Source organism: Phaethon lepturus, unplaced genomic scaffold (genome assembly GCF_000687285.1).
Source record: "Phaethon lepturus isolate BGI_N335 unplaced genomic scaffold, ASM68728v1 scaffold52075, whole genome shotgun sequence".
NCBI classification, from domain to species: Eukaryota; Metazoa; Chordata; class Aves; order Phaethontiformes; family Phaethontidae; genus Phaethon; species Phaethon lepturus.
The window spans coordinates 35,375-55,983 of NW_010543694.1; the positions used below are offsets into that span (position 1 = coordinate 35,375).

General features: G+C 37.0%; 1 protein-coding gene across 1 annotated transcript in view; it reads right to left on the minus strand.

Annotated features, from left to right (window-relative positions):
• Positions 1-20,298, minus strand: part of NOL10 (nucleolar protein 10) — a gene marked incomplete at its 5' end in the record, with an annotated part of 52,121 nt that extends 31,823 nt beyond the window's left edge. Inside the window, 11 exons of the mRNA XM_010288406.1 lie at positions 5,136-5,202; positions 7,987-8,136; positions 9,304-9,382; positions 9,745-9,830; positions 10,339-10,399; positions 11,830-11,895; positions 12,641-12,777; positions 16,600-16,637; positions 18,505-18,582; positions 19,449-19,547; positions 20,253-20,298. Of these exons, the coding sequence (XP_010286708.1) occupies positions 5,136-5,202; positions 7,987-8,136; positions 9,304-9,382; positions 9,745-9,830; positions 10,339-10,399; positions 11,830-11,895; positions 12,641-12,777; positions 16,600-16,637; positions 18,505-18,582; positions 19,449-19,547; positions 20,253-20,298 (907 nt within the window). The remainder of the gene's footprint in view (positions 1-5,135; positions 5,203-7,986; positions 8,137-9,303; positions 9,383-9,744; positions 9,831-10,338; positions 10,400-11,829; positions 11,896-12,640; positions 12,778-16,599; positions 16,638-18,504; positions 18,583-19,448; positions 19,548-20,252) is intronic.
• Positions 20,299-20,609: the final 311 nt, after the last annotated feature.

Sequence of the window (20,609 nt, forward strand, 5' to 3'; positions counted from 1 at the left end):
GAGGAGGAGTGAAAGCACATTACCTGTAGCTCATACAGTACATATTCTTGGCCTGCCATGGAACAGTTAATTGGGACCCATAATAAATCGGTGCGTCAAATGCTAACAAAAGAAAGGTCTGATAGCAGCTCAATTAACGAAGCTTCATCTCCTACATGTTCACCCCCTTTTGTCCTCTATCTTAACAACTGTTCAGCAAGCACTTCGAACAACACTAAGTCCTGACAACTGCTGGCTGCCAGTTTTCGTAACAAATTGAAATAGTTCATCCCATAATAGTGTTTAGAACAAATCCAGTTAGTATTGCATTTAAAACCTAAATTGGGAATAAACTTGTATTATTAATACAGGGGAGTTTGTGTTTTTGGTTTGCTTTGTGTTTAAACACACACCGATAGTCTAAACAAAGTCAGAAATCATAAGGCAGTTTACACCTTTATTTGTATTTCATCTTGGGAAATCAGCACAACAGTAACTTGTCAACACAAAATGAGAGACAAGATATTGTAGCTTCAAATGCAGTATTAGTGGTATTAGCCAACCAGGGTAAATGTAAAATTTGGAGTATCTATGAATATACCTAAGAAACACCTGAATATGGGTTGCAGATACTCTGGATATAAAAGAACTACTGTAGAAATCTTAAAATCCATGGAAAAATCTCCAACTGCCACAAGACTTCATTTACGTTCAAAATGAGAAATACTCACAATTTCCTTCTACCTAAGAGACTAATAAGGACATTTGGCATATACTTTTACATTTATCTCAATTTTGTCTTTCCAACATAGCTGACCACCAGGTAATACACGAGATGGAATATGAAGAAGAAAAGAGCAATCAAGTTATATAATATTCTGATCTGAAGTACTCTAACATACGCCACTGAGACGATGAATAATTGGGTCAATTACTACACACCCAGAGGGCAGAAACATAATTTACACCCAACTAGAGGAACACAATTAACATGGGTGGAGTAATCCTTCCTATTTAATCCCTTCATTAAAAATACACAATGCAGCTGGACTTATAATGTCAGAAAAAAGGGGGCTTGCTTTCCTGGCAAAGCAAGGAATTCGTGAAAGCTTAGTCAGCAAACTGAGGCTAAAAACCATACCTGGAAAGGTTGGCAAGCAATTTAAGGAAAAAGCAAGAATTGATAGTATATACACATATATATACACATGCACACACGTGCACACACACAATGTACTGTATGTATATACTATTGGATATAGATTACACGGTCCCTCAATATATCAGCACACTTGCTACTATTTCAGGAGACAAAGTATTTCTCCATTGACTGAATATGAATCACTAGAGATAAAAGGATAGAAATTAATTCTGCAGGTGCTTCAAAGATGACAGTAAAGCAAAAACCTCCTCTTTGACAGTCTTCCACCAATAATTAAAGGAGGAAAAAAACCAGACTTCAGAGCAGTACATGGGCGTGTACTACAGGGGAAATAAAAGAATAAAAAAAAGGAACAACTCTGTGAAAGGAGAAGTCTACTCCACGCATTTTCATTGTTTCAGCTTGTTAGTTTTAACCAATTTTTACGGGAAGAGAGACCACACCCTAACAAACTACACAGCAGACTAGTCTGATCACTTTAAAAGGGAAATAAATGCAGACTCTTTTTTCAGAGAAAATGTTTTAATAAGACCATCTTTGGAAAGTGGTCTACAATACAGTATCATCAATTTAAAGGAATAAACAAACGAGTATGAAGCAGTAGCAAATAGGAGAAGCAGCTTTAGAAAGAGGAAATTTTTTCCTTTAAAAAAATATTTTACAATAATTGAAATAAATGAGGCACAAATTTCTACACACTGAAGATACTGTTAAGATTCATTTATATCGTACAAATTGCCTGAAGCTGAGTCAGGGCTACTCAGTAAATGGTAACCCTTTTTTCCCCTACCCCCATTCTGTGCACATGTAATCAGAGAAAAGAGATTCATAACTAGTTTAAGAGATCCACTAAAGTTTGTCATCATATAGTTTGGTCAAAGGTACACAAGGGTTTGCTTTGCATGAAAGGTAGTAGTACTGAAGCTGGTTGGTAAAATAATTTAATTAAAAAAAACCAAACAACTAACGTATCTCCCACAAAACTACTGAAAAAAAGAGTAATTCAAATTATACTGATCCACGGTTTACCATAAATATTTCAGAATTGTTTACATTACAATGTAGTTCAAGTTTTCCAAGTTTTTTTTTTTTTTACTTTTTATAATTGTGACAATGCAGCATTAAAATTATTTCATTACTGCACATGCAGCAGACATTTTGATGTAAAACAGGGCTGCAACTAATAAAAATATCAACTACCTTCTGTGGTTTTAAAACAAAACTTATTACAACTATTGTAATAAAATTATAAAGATAAAATGTAAAAATGAAATGTCTAGACATACTAGACAACAATTTTCCTCAAACAAAAGCATTCTAAATGTAGATAAACTCAATGACTTCTGGTTCATGACATTTCTGAAATTATGCTCTTCAATTTTAAACAAAACATGGTATGAAACAAATGCTGAATTTTGACCCATACCAGTGAAATAAGATTTTCTTCCATGCAATGATGAACTGCAAAGCTGTTTTAAGAGAATATAAAACCATAAGGGTGAGATTAGGATATGGGCTTTCTGAGCAGCAGCATCACATGAACTGCTACAGCACAAGCTAGGCAAATATCCTTTGGGCTTTCTGTGCCATGCTGGTTTCGTGAACATGCAGGGGTGCTCTGAGAATGCTGGGGCACCAGTGACAACACTGAGCTGTAGCCATACTGATACTTAAATTATATGGCATTTCCAGCTCTCCACAACTACAAGTTCCTATCACTGAAAGCATTTCCTTATTTTCAGATGTTCAAACACAATTATTCTTCAAATTTTGAATGAGGATGAGGTGGTGCTAGGCATCTTAAAATTCTGCAGCAACAGTATTTATGACAAACGTGCAATGCACCACCTCTTAGCTTAAGTCTCTTAGTTTTCACTGCAGCTTGTTCTAGTTTTTCCCGCTCTGTCTTCCGTATAATTATAAATACAACCTAGTTTTCATCTCGCAACAGTTATTACCAAAAGACATCAACCTACTCCCCTAATAGACACGGTTGAAAAAAGAACAGTGAGAAAAGCAACGTTGACTTAAGGAGGAGATGTGGGACACAGGACTGGAGTGCACAATCTACATCACAAACACATGAAAACGTAAGGTCCAATAAGCAACATTAGGGAGATATGTGCATTCAATTCTTTGTGCTACAAAATTCTTCCTGCAGAATCTTATGAAAATAATTTCTGCAAAAGTATTTGAGGCTTGTCTACACACCACAGAAGCTATAGAGCGTCCCTAGTTGAGTAAAGTCCTTGTAGATATTCAAACTTGACTGGTTTTGACCTGAGCAACCTGATCAGACTTTGAAGTTGGATCTAACTTCAAGTTTGGCACTGCTTTGAGCAGGAAATATATGACCCCCAGAGGTTCCTTCCAACCTAAATTGCGCTAGGATTCTCCATTGTCAAATAACTTACTTCTATTACACTCCCTGTCACGAGCCCTTTATTATCAATGCTGCACGGATGTTAATTCACTCCTGGGTTCTCTTTGGGATAAAATCAGAAAGCTCAAAGGTGAAACCTGGATGAAATGCTAAAGATGATTCTCTCCAATGACATCCCTCTGTAGCCATCATGGATGAGAGAAGTCCAGGTTTGTCTACTTCCATGTTGCATAGTCCACACCTTTACCCCACAGTTATTCTCAAATATCCCAAAAGGAACTCAATACACACAACCAGGGCACAGGTGGTATACCCTCAGCACCACGCCATAAAGTTGCTTTGCCAGGCTTCAATTCTTTGCTTACATTATATCTGGCACTTTAATCTGGGACAAACAAATATAAGGAACACAAATGAAAATGGTATTGATGCCTTTTTGAGAGCTCAGAAAAAACTAGCCCAATTCCTAAGTAGTGAAACACCAGCCTGTTTCAGAGGGGCCTAAACCTGAGCACCATGGAAGCAAGTTAGTATTTTCATCAACAAGATCCATTACAGACCATTACAGTTTTGCTGCTGCATAAGGTCAAAAATGCTCACCATCTCAGCAGGGATCAGTACTTAAATGCTCATCTTACAACAACAAGAAAAAAGGACACATTCTTAACTGAAGTTGGCAGAAAAGACAAGATACGTTTTAACTCGTTAGAGATCTCAAACTCACTTATCTATAATCTTGAATTTGGGCTGCTAAGTATAAATCAAAGTCCAAGTCGCTCTGTCTGCGCTGCTACCTCTCTCTAAAATTAAGATAATAGCAGGGTTTAAAACATCTGCATTCTGTGGATCAAGAATTCTGTCCTGTGCCATCCTAGTGGACCTAATTTTTATGTCATCTTTTTCAGTACTGCTTTCTAAAAAGGAAGGAGGTGTCACTTATTAGTTAAGAACTAAGCAACTCAGATCAAGCAGTGAAAATGAAGTCCAGTTGCAATCTGAGGTACAACCAAAACACATGTACACAAACAACCGCCATTTGGTAAAATATTTTTACTCCTAAGGTAGGATCTGGAAACTTTGGTTAAAAGCAACCCTCAGTTTTGACCTCTAAACATAACGTTACAAGACACAGCAAATATGTGCACTTAGGAATCTACACTTAAAACCAAAGTATGCAATCTCAGGGCACAGTAAGTGCTATAGATCTAAAACAAGGAAAGATCAAATAGTTGTAAACACTTGTAAAAATCTGTAAAGTTCCTGTGAAGAGCTTTTTCTTAGCTCAAACTCATCTGGGACTTAGCAGAGACATAAGGCCAAAACTCCTATTCTTATGAAACAAAACACTTCAGATATTTGAAAGAGCAAAAGAGGTCAATCACTCAATAGACAGCACAGCAGCTCCTAGCTGCAAAGAGGCTCCGATTTAATACAGATGCAGAGGAAACAATGACACTAACTGACGAGTAACCATTTTTTCCTAGCTCTGTCATAAGGAGGAAAGTAGACCTAATTCATATCTCCTAAACAGAAAAAAAAAAAAGACCACAGCTTGGGTTAAGACAAGCTTTCCCTTTTGAACTCACTGAAACATTAATATATCCAACATACCTGAATTTGGATACAGGCAGACATCATTGATCTCATATTCTGGCTCCATTGAAGTAAATATCTTCCCCTGAAATTGTAGGAAGAAAATATATTATAAAGAACTCAAAACAATATAATTAAAATCAGTAAATGTAAACACTAAGACTAGCCGTTACAGAAGCTAAGAAATTTGACGGAATAAAGACAGAACAGATTTTGCAGAAGAGTAAAAAGTCATTAAAGTATCTGAATATAACACCAGGAATCCAATATTGTATTTTGTCTCTGATCCGATCTCTTATAAGGAAGTGTAGCCTACTGGCTATTGAAGACACAGCAATGTACAGTGGTACTTCTAATTTCTCAGCTCACACTTCTGTGTTGAAAATATGTGTGTCAGATCTGCTTTATTTTATTTTATGCAAAAGCTGGGGGGAGGTCTGTAAGTTCCTGGCACATTGCCGCTGTAACCCCCCTTTTGTTCAAGTCTGAATGTGGTAGTTTTAAATCATTTTATTTTGGTAAATATCATTAGCTGAAATGATGGATTGGGAGTGGAATTTTATTCTGGAGCTTGGTTCATCCACCCTGCTCATGTCTACATAAAATGAAATATAGCTTAGCACTTTATCTGTATTTTATAAACTCAGTATTAAAGAGGTCTAAACATAAAAAAAAGTAGTAAAAGCATCCAGTGGTATGTAGCTTAGATCAGAACTGAAGTTATCAAGGTTATTGAAGAAAAAGGTAAAAGCAGGAAACAACATTCTCAAAAAAAAAAGAATTGGAAGAGAGTCTGAAAAACCCAGACAAAATACAGGTGCTCTTATAAGCCAACACACAAGACAGCCAGTAAAGGAAGAGTCTCTAAGAACTGGGCCACAGGATCTGAAGCATGAGAGTACATGCCTACATGGTTCTAAATGAGGGACAGGAACAGAACAAATTTTCATCCTATTCCTCTTTTTTCTTTCCCTGCAGCAATCCCACCTACCTTTCCGGGCCCTTCCTTTCCCTCCCAGTTACATGCTGTTACCCCACCCACCTCTGGTCTCTCCCCGATGATTAATAAGAGTCCTCCCCCACCCCGGTCTTAGCAGACAAAAGCCTCATGCTCCCCACCCCAAGGCACGTCTCAGCATGGGGCTATTCTGGTATCAAAGCCATATGCTCTCCACCCCGCAGTCTGCCTCTGCAGTTGGTTCCCAGCCATAGATAGTCAGGAACCAACATCTGGGAGAGGTGGAGCCAGCTGGAACATACTCTAGGAAAGAGTCCAAAGTTATCTTTGCCTTCCAGCAGTAAGAAACCCTCCCTTTTCCCACTGCAGAGGCCACCTGACAAACCTTGCAGTGTTTCATTCTCAGTGAGAAAAATACTTATACCTAGGAAGAAGGGAGAGAGGCCACTGCAAATGTTTTAAATAATAACCAATAATGTATTTGCTCTTTTAAATAACAAAAAGTAACTGCAGAGGAACTTACAAAAAACTGCTTGTAATCACAGAAAAAATAAAGAGAGGCTGTTGAAAGTTCATGAAGAAGCACAATAATAGAGAAATGACTGCCTGAAATAGTCAGAAAAAAGTACCTCTAAACTTTTATAACTGCTCTGTTTCATTACAACGGTAGAAAAGCATAGATGAAGCATGTTTTTTAGAAAGAATACAATGAATAAAGGTAGCCCCTCAAACCAAACCAAGTTAGAGTAGTACTACTTTGAATCTATGGGGTAACATATTTTGTGCAAGCTGCATTGACAGAAAGATGAGAACAGCATAACATAATGAAAGAAAGTCTTACAAAACTTAAGAGACTTCAACTTCACATAGAGGTGCAAAAGACAGGGATAGAGATGCTGCCTATTGCAATATAATCCATTATTACAGCACAGTACATATTGTTATTTGGATCTAGGCATAGTACCTGCTTTAATATCCGAACAGGTTGCTGTGAAAATAAGCAGTACCTGATTTTAATAGGTCATAAACTAACTTATCTGCCTTTGAAGTTAGCCCTTCTTTGAGCAGGGAATTGGAATGACAATGCGTGTCCAGAGAAGGGCAACGAAGCTGGTGAGGGGTCTGGAGAACAAGTCTTATGAGGAGCGGCTGAGGGAACTGGGGTTGTTTAGTCTGGAGAAGAGGAGGCTGAGAGGAGACCTTATCGCTCTATACAACTACCTGAAAGGGGGTTGTGGCGAAGAGGGTGTTGGCCTCTTCTCCCAAGTAACTAGCGATAGGACAAGAGGAAATGGCTTCAAGTGGCGCGGGGGGAGGTTTAGATTGGATATTAGGAAAAATTTCTTCACTGAGAGGGTGGTCAGGCATTGGAACAGGCTGCCCAGGGAGGTGGTGGAGTCGCCATCTCTGGAAGTGTTCAAGAAACGTGTGGATGTGGTGCTTCAGGACATGGTCTAGGGGACATGGTGGCGCTGGATTAATGGTTGGACTTGATGATCTTGAAGGTCCTTTCCAACCTAGTGTTTCTGTGATTTCTGATTTCTGTGATTTCTGTGTTTTTTTCTGATGAAAAATCATAACTGGATGGATTCAAGCATACTGTGAGAAATATGCAAACCACAGCAATGGGTAAAATACTACTTTTTATGTTTAAATCCTTCTACTGAAAGAAGCATCTTAGGCAGACATGTACAAATGGCTAAAAAAATACTTAAGACTATATCTTTATACCTGACAGGCTGCTGAATACCTTCCCAGATGTTGTTTATTTAGCCAGACAGGACAAAATGCTATGTAAATTAAGACACATTAAAAACCCAACATCCTACACTGAATTTCAGCTTTATTATTCAAGTTGCATGAAAAAAAAAAATTTAAAAATCTGAATGCAGCAACATAAAAAACACTTACCGTATCTTTGTTCCACATTTTTATGATTCGAGAATCTGCAGAGATAATTAAATCCAACTGACACTGAAACTGAATTGACTTAATAGGCAGGCCATAGTGGTGATCTTTGACTATTAATGGATTACTAGACCGGAGATCATATAATAAAACCTTGAAGAATAAGAGACAGTTTAAACTTAGAATATTGAAAGATCAAGAGAAAGCAACACACACCAGGTCTTCACTAAAGATTTAACTAAACTTGAGATCTTTTACTTAAAAACATGGACAGGATTTACATAAAAGAAATCATTTTCAATTCTGAAAACAGCTTATTAAGTGAGCCCAGTTTATTCTGACAATATATTTTAACTTCAGAATGCTTCAGTCTAGAAACATTAAGATCAAATTTAAGAGCTCACCATCTTTCTAAAGTCTTTTTAATTTCTATTGAAAAAATGAACCATTTTCAAGGCTCTTAGTATTTCTTAATTACTAATACTTCACTTCCAGATTCTTGTGCTGTTCTTACAAGATTTAAATTTTCAGACTCCCTTCCCCACTCAGTGAGTATCACTTTCACTCAGTGAAACACCACAGAATGTAATTTTTTATTTTAAGGGAAGTAGAACTTGAGAAAGACCTTATATCTCTCACATGTAAAGTGTAAATACTAATAATTTTGAGGAAAAAATATTACCAGTTTGTTTAATAAAAATGTGATCTCCAATAAAAGTTGCCTGACATGTATACTAACATTATCAAAAATACAATTTTTACATATGTATCTGCTCTTGAACAAGCTACAGTTTTCTAAACCCACCAAAACGTTGATGAAGGTAGAAAAAAATCCCCATACTCCACTTTACAAATATGATGGTAACAATGAATAAATTAGTCTAAGTGAGCCCTTATAGAAATAGAAGACAGTAAAAACAATAGTTGAAAGACTATCACTTCTGCTTCATTAGCCACCATCAAGATAAGGGACAGCATATATGTTGCATGGAGACAGTACTGACAGTCTCAAAAAGCAGCAACTTCCCCACACACTTGACTCTTAAGTCTTAAGAAAACTGCAGAATTTGAAGTTATATAGTGTGTAGGTTGTGGTGATTTTAAGTGGTCCCTACAGTATTTTGAAGAGCAAGACCATCTGACAAAATGAATTTGCAGTTTAAGAAAGACTATTACTATTCTACACATTTATGCTCTTATAAATACTTTTATTAATATATATTCACATTATAACAAGTGCACTCAATGTATGATAGACCTGGACTGGCAATTGCAAGAATAGTATCTCCTAAGAACTGTTGTAGATGAAGTTAATTCTACCTGCCCAGTAGATGTTCCAACAGCCATATTCAAAGCTCCATCAAATTTCAGTGCTGAAATGGATGGTAAACCATCTATCCTGCAAAGCACAATGCTTATTGTTAGACATTCTATCAATAAAGGCTGCAAATTATTTTTTCAATGTTAAAAATAGCTATATCTTAGCTAATGTAAATTAATTTACAGATTTCACGCAGAAATACTACTTCAAAAAGCTGTATTGTTCACATTCACAACTTGTGGTTGTATAGAAAATCAGCCACTATACACAGATCAATAATTAAGAGACTCCTCTATGACTAAGAAAACCCTTTATTCACATTAGCAATGAGAAGAGAAGACCATGGGCAGGACATTTTAATGTGAAATGGGATTTGTTTCTAAAAGCAAAACTTCTGAAAAAACAGAAGAACACACTTTGAAAAGGTAGCCTTTACTCACTCTGTGTCTACTGTCACACTGCTTAAAGCACAGTCCAACAACCCAACTCGATTTCTCGTTCTAGGATCCCAGCATTCCACTTTACCCTAAACAGTTTAGAAAATACATTTCAAGTTTATGCAACAGACATCTGGTATTCTGAAAACGTCTAAATAAAATTGTTAATTATTTCATCTGTGAATAATTAAATTTCCAAGGTTGACATGAGTTGTTCTAATAATGCCATACAGGCTCCACGTATTTCATTTATATTTTTTATAAATGTGATCTGAATGTAAATCATTAGCACTAATTTCCAAAGATTAATAGGGTACACATGCTAGCTAATTCCTGCAGATGGCTATACTGTAAAGCAAGGTAACATTAATTTCTCTTCCATCTGCAAAATCTCAAGCATCTCAGCAACCCAAGTGGCTCAGAAATTATATTTGCACTATGCTCTAAAAGGTTATCTTAACGGATCTATACTTGACATAGCAAATAAGATAAAATTAATTAAGTTCATGTCGAGATTTCTTCTATCCTCATGCAAACTAATATAAAAAAAGAAACAAACATTATTGCCCTTTTTATAAAAGGAATGCAAACATTTACCTCAGCTGTCCCCATAGCAAACAAGAAGTGTACAGGATTTAGGTCACAGACATTACTCTCTCTAAAACAGAGAAAGGAGCAAGTTTAATGACCCCAGAGTAATTTAACACATGAACAACCAAAAATATTTCTGTAATCATGTGCACTATTTCTCAGCCTGGAAGAGCAAAAGCTGGAGGGAGATACAGATGGCCACCTACCAGCAGCTTCCCATACCAAGATTTGGAGCCAGAGACAGTGCCGATTACTTGAAACAGGTTAAGGTTCCAACTGGATGCAAGGATAATATTTTTATGTCACGCAGATAATTATGCACCAGAATGGGATGCCCACAGAGGCTGTGGAATTTCCAGTGCTGGAGTTTTCAAGACCCCCTGGGCAAATCCAAATGAATTCAGTGTGACCATGCCTTGAGTGGGAGGCTGGGCTCTGAGGTTCTTTACAGCCTGAACAATTCTGTGTTTCTCTGCCCATACCCACCACCTAACACCAGGCCTTTCCTTATCGCTCTGCTCCACTATATTCTTAAACTCAATTATGTCAAAACATGTTCCTGATTACTTATGTTCTGAAGCTTATATCTCCAACATATTCTGATGAACGATCCTGTCTTCCTTCCCTCCCACAAGTATCATGTTTCTCAACAGGGCCCCCAAGAGCACTGTATTTCTCCAGCAATTCTTCCAAAGTACACATATTTCTCTTTACACCACTCATCCCGGTGCCTTCCAGCTTCTTCCATTCAAAGCCCTCTACCTCTAATGCTATAATTCATCCAATTCCCCTACCCTCACAACTTCAAGTCTCATCTCCCTAATTCAGATTTTACACAAGACTCTTTAGCATTCCAGCTCCCCCCGGATTTTCCCATGTTTTTTTTGCTACTGCTCAGTTTCTGTAATTATGCCTGCCCAAACATTCCTTCGTCCATTAAATTATCCTACCCACTGAGCACCAGCTGTTGCCCACCAACTAGCCACTTTATCTAGTCAAGTCTGTTCTTATCATCTGCCTCTCCCCACCTAAAAGCAGCCCAGCTCCTGCTCTGGTTGGGTTTTCAAGAGAAGCAGACGCATGCTAGAGATACAAAAAAAAATCTCTTTGGTATACTCCAAGAGCAGAAGGACAAAGACATGCCTGGGAAAGTACATACCCTGTGGGTAGATCTCTATATGATGGCTAAATTGAGCAATAACGGCAAAGTTCTAATGAAATGGTCTTAAGATCAAGTTATATAATACCTACTACAAGTCTGTATTAAGCAATTTAAAAATATCTGCGAAAGAAAACTCAATTAAAACATTAAAGACTAGAACAAAGAATTACAGAACATAAAATAAAATGAGGCTCAGACTCGACATATGTTCCTTTTCAACTCTAAAATGCGTTTGGGCAATATTCAGATAGAGTACTGATCGCGAGCATGCTAGTAGTTTGCTTCCACCTGGTGGAAAGATGACAGACGTCATGCATTCATTACAGATAACTTACGAAGCGTCAGTTTGCAGGGAGTTGAGAAATCTTCCTTGTTCCAGATTTAGCCTGTATACTTCAGAACTACAAAGGAAAAATCCAAAATTACTCCTTTCTTACAAATACTGAAAAATACCTTTATAAGTTAGGAGGAGTTATAAAGACTCTTGCCGACAGCCTAATTTTAGCAAATATACAATTTTCAGACTTCACATTCTAAAACATAAGACATATCTATTCTTCAGTGTTTTTAAAAATACAGAGAAAAATACTCACCAAAGATATTTATTACACTGCAATATCCTACCAATTACTCTTTTTCCAGGGAATACATGCATTAATTGCTTTCTTAGGATCTTTTAATTTCATATGATTTATGTTACATCTTGAATTGCTACTTATTTTTTTTGAAACCCTGAAGACCTTGTTTTACTATGTCTTCTCACAAAGTCAATTAATAATTTTATGCGATGTGACTCACACTTTAACAGCAACAAAACACCAACCAGGACAGAAAAAGTTACTTGATTTTCCTTACTTAGATGCTAATTTTTAGAACAGTACACTGAATTGCAATTTTTATAACAAATTTGCAAATACATGATGTACCTGGTTTAAGAATCAAAGAAAAAAAAGTCTTGAAAAGTACAGGAAAATGAATTATCTTAGTCTTCCCACATTTTCAACTCTTCACAAACTGCCTCTATTATGAATTTAGAAGGAATCGCTGCTGTTTCTAATTTTTAACTTTTCTGGTATTTTAGTATTAATTTTATTCTCGAAAACGTTGCTAACAAAAGTGAAACAAAATAATCCACTTATTCAATACCTTGCTCCTACAAAATACAGGTCACACGATGGATAGTGATAAGAGAAATCTCTACCAAATTTTGGTATTCTTGTCCTGTAGTAATGGCCGTGTTGTGAATGAAACTCCACAAATCTGTCACACTGCAAGAACACAATCTGAAAATAAAGTAGAAAGAACTGAAAGGTACAGAAGCAGACAACAATCATAATTATAGAATCTCCTCACCTTGTCTTACAGCACAAACTCCAGTGATATTTTTCAAGCTCACACAGGTTTATCACAACCCATTTAAACCATTTCTACTAAAATGATAGAGTCGACTAGCTCTTCATCACTCTCACTGGCCGCAGCAAAGCCCTTTATTAATAAAGATTAAATGAATATCCACAAGAGTATATGCAATACCCTGAAAGTGCTCTGCAAGTTGAAGCAGTATAGTCATCTTGGTGTTACGCTGCACCAAAATTAACATCTCTGCTTCTTTCAGACACCAGAGTTAATAATATCTTCCAGGTACAATGCCATGCAAACATCAATACACTCATAGGTACTAAGCACATGTACTATACATCCTGATGCACAGTAGCATTCCAGTAAAGGACACCAACAACCTTTGTGCATTTTTTTGTTGTTTGTCAACTGAATGAGCACATTGTTTCTTTCTGAAACTTAGACAAACATCTCAGTCCTGGAAGATGCCACAGGGAGACACTACTAGGCAGCTAGATCTATATTAGTAAATAAAATAAGCCAGAACCTGCCCCTATAGTCCTGATGGCAAGTTAACATGGTACAACTCATATCCATATGAAGGAATTCTTCCCAGTCCAGAGATGGTATCATCCACACCCCCATTACACTCACGCTGTACCTCAAACCATGCCGAGGCACTGTGTGATGGAGGAACAGTTGGCCTGACCCAAACCCATGCCACAATGCATGCAAACAATTAAATGATATGGATAATCACAGGCTAACTCTTGAGTCTCAGACTCATCCCTATTTAGCTTAGAAAAGTGCCAGTTTAGTTTAGAATGTGCACAGTTGATGCATTTTTTACAAGTAGCAGATAATGAGGATTTTAAATTTCCTACTGCAGGACTGCATTGTTAGTAACGCAAGTAAGGATAAGAAGCTCAGAAAAGGAGAGGTACAAAAGTTATTCTGAATCTGTCATCTTTAGATATCTGTATAGTCTTCCCTTATGAGACACGGAGAAAGTACTGACCTGGGCTAGTACTTCATGCCTGTTTATCATGGTGTGTCCCCCTTACTGACGCTTTTTCTGATATGAGAAACCCTAGTGTTTCAACTTCTATTCATGGACTCGCTCATCCTGGTCCAAGACCAAGTAGAGTGTAATTTTTCAAAAGTGCAACTACAATTTCATACAAGATCACATACGCAGCTCCACAGTTGTTGTTAAACAATGAAGTTTTTCATATACATCCCAATCAATCCTTTGTGTTCCTAATGCCTTTATGCTTTTAACTGGAGGTTTACAACAAGCAAAGCTCTTTACATCTGTTTGAAACAATGCCCAGCTCAAACCTTTTCTCTATCATCACTGCAAAAGAAGAAATGTCTGCATCTTCATGCAGTACAGAAGCTAAATAAACTATGAGAACACAAAATTAAACTGTATTTAATTTAAAAATATCAGTATCACATTAGTTCACTATCAGTAAGCCATCAAAAACCTGTTACCAGGAAGAGAGATGATGCAGTTTGCTTTCAATGAGAAAAGTGAATTTTCTTCTCACCCACTCTACCTTCAAAAAGATTTTAGAAAGTTTAAAGCAACCAAATATTCTGCTAATGACTGGCTTACCTCTAATAATTTTCTATGTTAGGATAAATTTCTGCAATATCGGACCTGAAGGTATTTGTGTCTTTTTTCATTAGCAGTGGATAGAACTCACTGTAAATCATGTTTGTTTTTCCTTCATATAAATTAATTCTGGTCATTTCATCCTCAAGGTAGCAAATGCATAGCCACTAGCGTGTGGCAAAATTACTAAGCAGAAATATACGTCTTTTTACAAAAGGCTGTGGGGAAAAAGATATCACTCTCTCTTAAGTCTGAAACTTAGTTCAAGTCTAAAACTTTTAAGTCTAGAACTTAGGAGAGCACAGAAGTGTAACTGGCCTTATGGATACCAGTATGAATGAAAGCTAACAGCGTGCTCCCACTGTGAAAATGCAAGTAAGCCTCAAAACGTGACCTTACGTGAAGCAGACTGGAGAGAAGCTATTTTCCCTACGCTACTAAAGCATGAGGCAGTGTGCCTAGTGTTGGGCCTCCCAATGCAAGAGGGATGTTGAGCGCATCAAGAGGGCTACCAAGACAAACAAGGGGCAGAACAGAAAACGTACAAAGAAAGGTTGGCAGAATCTTAGCTTGTTTAGTCAGGCAAAGAGCACCCTGTAGGACAACCTAATAGCAGCCAGTGACTGAAGTGCATTTACAAAAGTGACAAGAGTCAAACTCTTTGCAGCAGCAACAGTGAAAATTTCAAATTTTCCTGAGCAGGTTGGACAGGAAGGAAACATTCTTTATGACGAGGTAGTGCAGCATTACAATTTATACAGTGAATTTGTGAAACCTTCAAGCCTGCAGTTTTTGACAGTCCTGTTCAAGCATTAAATGACATCTGAGGGTCCCCTTCCAATCAGTATTTTTATGATTCTAAGCATTTCAAATGTAATTTCTTAAATATTGTTCCCGCTTTCTAACATGTTCAAAACATTACGACAACTACCTGAAATTAGGTTTTTTTCCTAACGATTTGGTAAATTTTAGGAGAATAAAATTGAAAATAAGGCTGTATTAAGTTGTGAAAGTAGGGCTTCAGTCTGAAATATAGTACCAATTTCAGCTGAAAACACACACAAGCCTTACTGTTTGTAACCAGTCAGAAACATATCTGCAAACACAATGTGTTCCTCAGTCTCCCAAATAACTTTTTGGTCTATATAACCAAAAACATCCTCTCACAGACAGACAAGTGGGAGGCTGCTGTACTGTATCAGTCACCTTCTTCTGCTACTTGAATTCACAGACATTCTTGAGAATGTCAGAGGGAAAAATTTTGAAAGGATTAATGCTAGAAGGCTAGATGATAGTGTCTCTGATCAAATAGAAATATTTATTAAAACAAACCTGTACCAGAAATGCTAAGGTTTCTTCTCAGAAAAAAATAAAAAAAAAAGCTTGTCCTAATGAAATCAGCAAAATTATATGCTTAAATTTCGTATTTAATTTGGAACATAACACCTTGATGAATGAGCAAAGCAAAGTTCAAGAAAGGGGTAACATCTTTTATTACACAAACTGCTACAGCTGGAGAAAACAAATGAGCTTTCAAGCACATAAACACTTTTCTAGGTGTTAAGACAGAATTAGAAGCAGTAACTGTATTGGGCCTGAAAAAGGGCTGATGGTCCCAAGAACTCAACTGTTTCCTCCAGCTTTTTGGGGACTTGAGGACTCCAGCACTTGGCGGGGGGGGGGAAGGCATTACTTCTCTCCACAATTTTTGCCTCCTTCATAGGCTTGTAATCATTATGGCTACAACAACGCTGACAAATCAGGCTATTGACTTATCGATAGCTATCCCACCTCTCAAAAATGGTGTATCTGCCTATCACTTGTCACAAGCGATTGTGACTAAATGTTATCCTAGAAAGGATAATTCCATTTTTCACATTGTTTCCAGGATAGACCATTATTTGAAGTTTTTCTCTACTACAGACAAAAGGCTTTAAAAGTGGTAAAGCAAATTATAATACAAAGAGACAAAGAAAACAAACACCATTTTGAAGGTACAAAAAATGTTTATCCTGTTTGCTTTTCTAAAAAATCTTTTCTGTTCCAAAAGTTGTGTTGATTGGCTGCCTTTACTATATATGAAAATGCATTTTAATATACATATTAAACAATTTTTGCATTTATACATTGAAAACATTAAACATACCTTTGAGTAATCATCTGATAAAATCTCAAACGTAACCACTAGAGGAGAGAGCAAGAGAATTTTAAGTCAACTAAGTAAGCAAACTTATTTGCAAACACTGGCATAAATCCTGAAAACATTTACACTCATGCTAACCTTTAGTCATATAAGTATTCCCCCACAGGTGTCAATGCATAATGCAGGCATTGTGATAAAATCTTTAATTACATATAACTGTATTTGCAAAATAGTAAGTAGTTTTCTAAAACTTAGAAACATATGAAGCATCTTGTAATCTCTTTATCATTCTTGTATACTTGACACGTTCCTCAATACAATGCTCAGCCATGTATTTATTGGCTCGGGGAAGGTCTAATCAGTTTTCAGTGAGTGTGTGGTCCATGGACCTTTGGTAATCTGTCAAAGATGGTAAAAAAATTACATGAGTTCGGCTATACGGCACACAAACCTGCACACGATTGTTCTAAGGGGTCGGCACTTCCACAGAAAAAGTTTTAAGGCTCATAAAAATCACAAATTTGAAAGCTACTACCCACGCTGAACACCGCAACGTATTGAACTTTGCTTAGTTTTAAATGAGCTGGGTTGGGAACATTAGGGAGTAGCTGCTTCAGCTAAATTGGTTCCATTTAAATGAGGTAGCTCATTTAAAGTTACCTGGAGCAACTCTGCTACATTTCAAAATAAACATACTTTTGCAGTCTAGTCAGATGCCAGTTCAAAAAAAAAAAAAAAAAAGTACTTTAAGCTCCAATTACCAGCAAGCATTTACTTATTACAATGACTCCTACTCTTTTAAAGTGGGTCTCACTCTTCCTCTCCCCAGCCTCTCTGAACCCCTGCCCCACTACCTCACCTCTTACTATATTGTAGCACTGTTCCTTCACCCTACATGACTCCTTGTAGTCCTGAGGCACAGGGTAAAGAAACACTACCATGCTCTAACCCCCTTTTCCTAACCTAGTTCAGTAGTTCTCAATTTTTGTTTTTCACATCACTTTCACACACATTCAGTCAGACCAGTTTCATTCTTCTGTAATGATTTAGGACTTCTGACACTCTATGCTCATTCACTGATTGCTCTGGTCACCTCTTTATCCCAGTTTTCAGCCATCAGCCTTCGAACATTCCAGTCTTCTAACAAAAAACAAACGGAAACAAAAAAACCCCACACACCATTCCCCAAATCTATGCACCCTAAAACTCAGAGCCACAGCAGCTCTGACCTCCTCCCCTAGTCTAACTGCCAGCAGATTTTTCCCGTTGTCTAGGTAGCTCCTTGCTTTCCTCACTACAATTGTTCTCACTCCAAATTAGTAGCAAACAAGGTGTAATTAGGGCCTTGGCCATCCTACCATCTATCCCCAAGTACCTTGCTTCCAGGAAAACAAACCACCAAACCAACAAAACAAAACCACTCTCAGGGAATTCTCTTTACCCTGTATCTCACCTACTGAACTTGGGCTCCGGGGGGAAACACTACTTTCTGAAGTAATGTTCAAAAAACATTACTGAACTCAATTCAGTAATGATGGTGCAACCACGGTGCATTTTTGTGCTGTACTGTTTCACAGAAGGTGAAAGAAGGGAGAACTGACGCTAACCAGCCACTGTACCCACACAGCATTCCTCAGGGCGCAGCCTTCAGCCACATTCACCCTGAGCCTCACACTTACTGGCTCAAGGTAAATCTTACATTCCTCACACCACTCTAACAAGAACTCTGAAGGACGGGGAAAAGGGAAAAATACAGAGATAAAGACCAGGTGACATTTTACTCTAAACTGTTGTGTTCCTCCAAAGCACATTCTGTCCCCTCTGCACAGGCAGGGAAATTTCTTCTTGAGTCCAACCCAAATTATATATGAAAGATATCTTGTACTAACAGCCATAGCTTATACTAACCTTCAGAATCTAAGCATCTTTCAAATTTCTGGGATAACTGATAGGTATCAAAACAGCGGACCCTTGGTTTATAAGTTCCTGAAAGAACAATTCAATCTTTAGTAAAAAAAGTTTAAAAGCTAACATTAAAACTTTTTTTTTTTTTTAAATATTGTCTTACATATACAGGCTTTACCACATTTCAACTGTAAGTATTCTGATTTTACCAAAGTCTCTGTGACTGGAAAAACATACCCCTTAGTAACATAAATTTACAGCCTGGTTTTTGCCTCAGGTGGCTGAAAGCACCCTACTTTTATGTAGGTTCTTCTGATTACCAGATACAACATACAGAATTTAACACCTGCCAGTAAGTCTGAAAGACCAAGTCTCCTTATGCTATTAATGCCAACTGCTCATTGCAGGGGAGCTGGACTAGATGACCTTTAAAGGTCCCTTCCAACCCCAACTATTCTATGATTTGAAAGTATTCATGTTTGGCTCTTGCTTTGACAGCTACAAAACGTAGCATTATCCTCCATCCTTTAAAACAATACTGAAACACTGATGTTCAGAAGTTATTTAAAGCAAATTTATGTATACACAATAAAAATACTTTAAAAATTAGTTTTTAACTGTATTAAAAACAGTTCTGTTTTAATTGTGTTATAAAACCCCAGTGGCAGGGGGATTGGACTAGATGATCTCTAAAGGTCCCCTCCAACCCAAATCATCCTGATTCTATGATTCTAAGAACATTTGTATTCTAAAAAGAAGCGTTTCACAATACTACTACCAAGAGAGCCATTCCACCGCATCTTAAGAGTCAGCTTCCAAAACCCTGTTCAATGCTACATTTAAAAAATGAAGTCTTATCAATTCTACCTGAAATGCCAAGTCATTCTACAATCGAGATTTTCTAGCCCTTCTGGCCTCTGCTACAGGGACACACTTTGTTAACTCACCAACTGCCATAATATACTGTCCATCTCTTGATACCTTAATCTTTGTGCTAACTGTGGGCATTTCAAAGTCTTGAATAAGTTCAATTCTTCTACGAATATCTAAAAAAAAAAAAAAATATTTTTAAAGGTAGCACTATTGTATCAGCCCAAAATGGTTTCTTATGGAAGCATGTTGACTTAATTGAATATAGGGAATATCTTTTAAAATATCAAGATCTTCTAAGTATAATTAACACATGTTATAAGAAGATTAATACAGTCTGTTAACCCTGGATGCAGGCTACCTCCATGCCAAATAAATATGGTACCAAATATTTATCACACATTTTACACAACTATGATGTATAATATATTCCATCCTCCTGTTAACTCTGCAGTTTTGGTTGGTTGAGGTGTTTATACAAACCTTTTTATGGTATGCAAATAGCTGTATTTTATTTTGGATTACAAGTTTAGACTAAGATGATGATGTTCATGCACTCTGAGATGAGCACAATACACACAGAGGAGCTTATAGTTGGACTTTATCATAAGCTATAAACAAATTCATCTGTCATGTGTCTGTACAGTCTACAACACCAATGTTTAATGCCTGAAATTTAAAGCAATATTGGCAATATTCAATTTATATAAAGCTGTGTAAAAAATTGAAGTATGGTCTTCTAACTATAACTATTTATAGCTTTGATTTTCTAGTTTTTAAAATATGACCTATGCATAACTTTCTTGTACCAGCCAGTAAAGCGCATACCTCTGGGCTTGCATGTTGTGTATTACTGAGGACCCTGTGATGGGAAAACTCACCCACATCTTTCTTCTGTAAAGCTCTTTTCTTCCTGTCCGAAAGCCACTGTAAGACAATACACAAATCAGTCTTCAGCTTGTTGCACATAAAGGAACCGGAGAATCATTTAAAAGTTTATCCAATTTGAAAGTGTAAGAAATTTAGGCCAATAATGCTTTTTCTCTTGATTATCTTAAAGCTTCCACTGGTAAGTTTAACCATTCCACATCAAGAAAACTTAAAAAGTAGTGTTTTTTAAGGGTCTGTGGAGTAACGCACCTACATTTAGAGATGCACGCATTCAAACCGTGTGTTTAGTTTTAAAAAAATTTCTTGTCGCCAGTTTTAGTTAGCGATCCCTCCACCCTCAACACAAG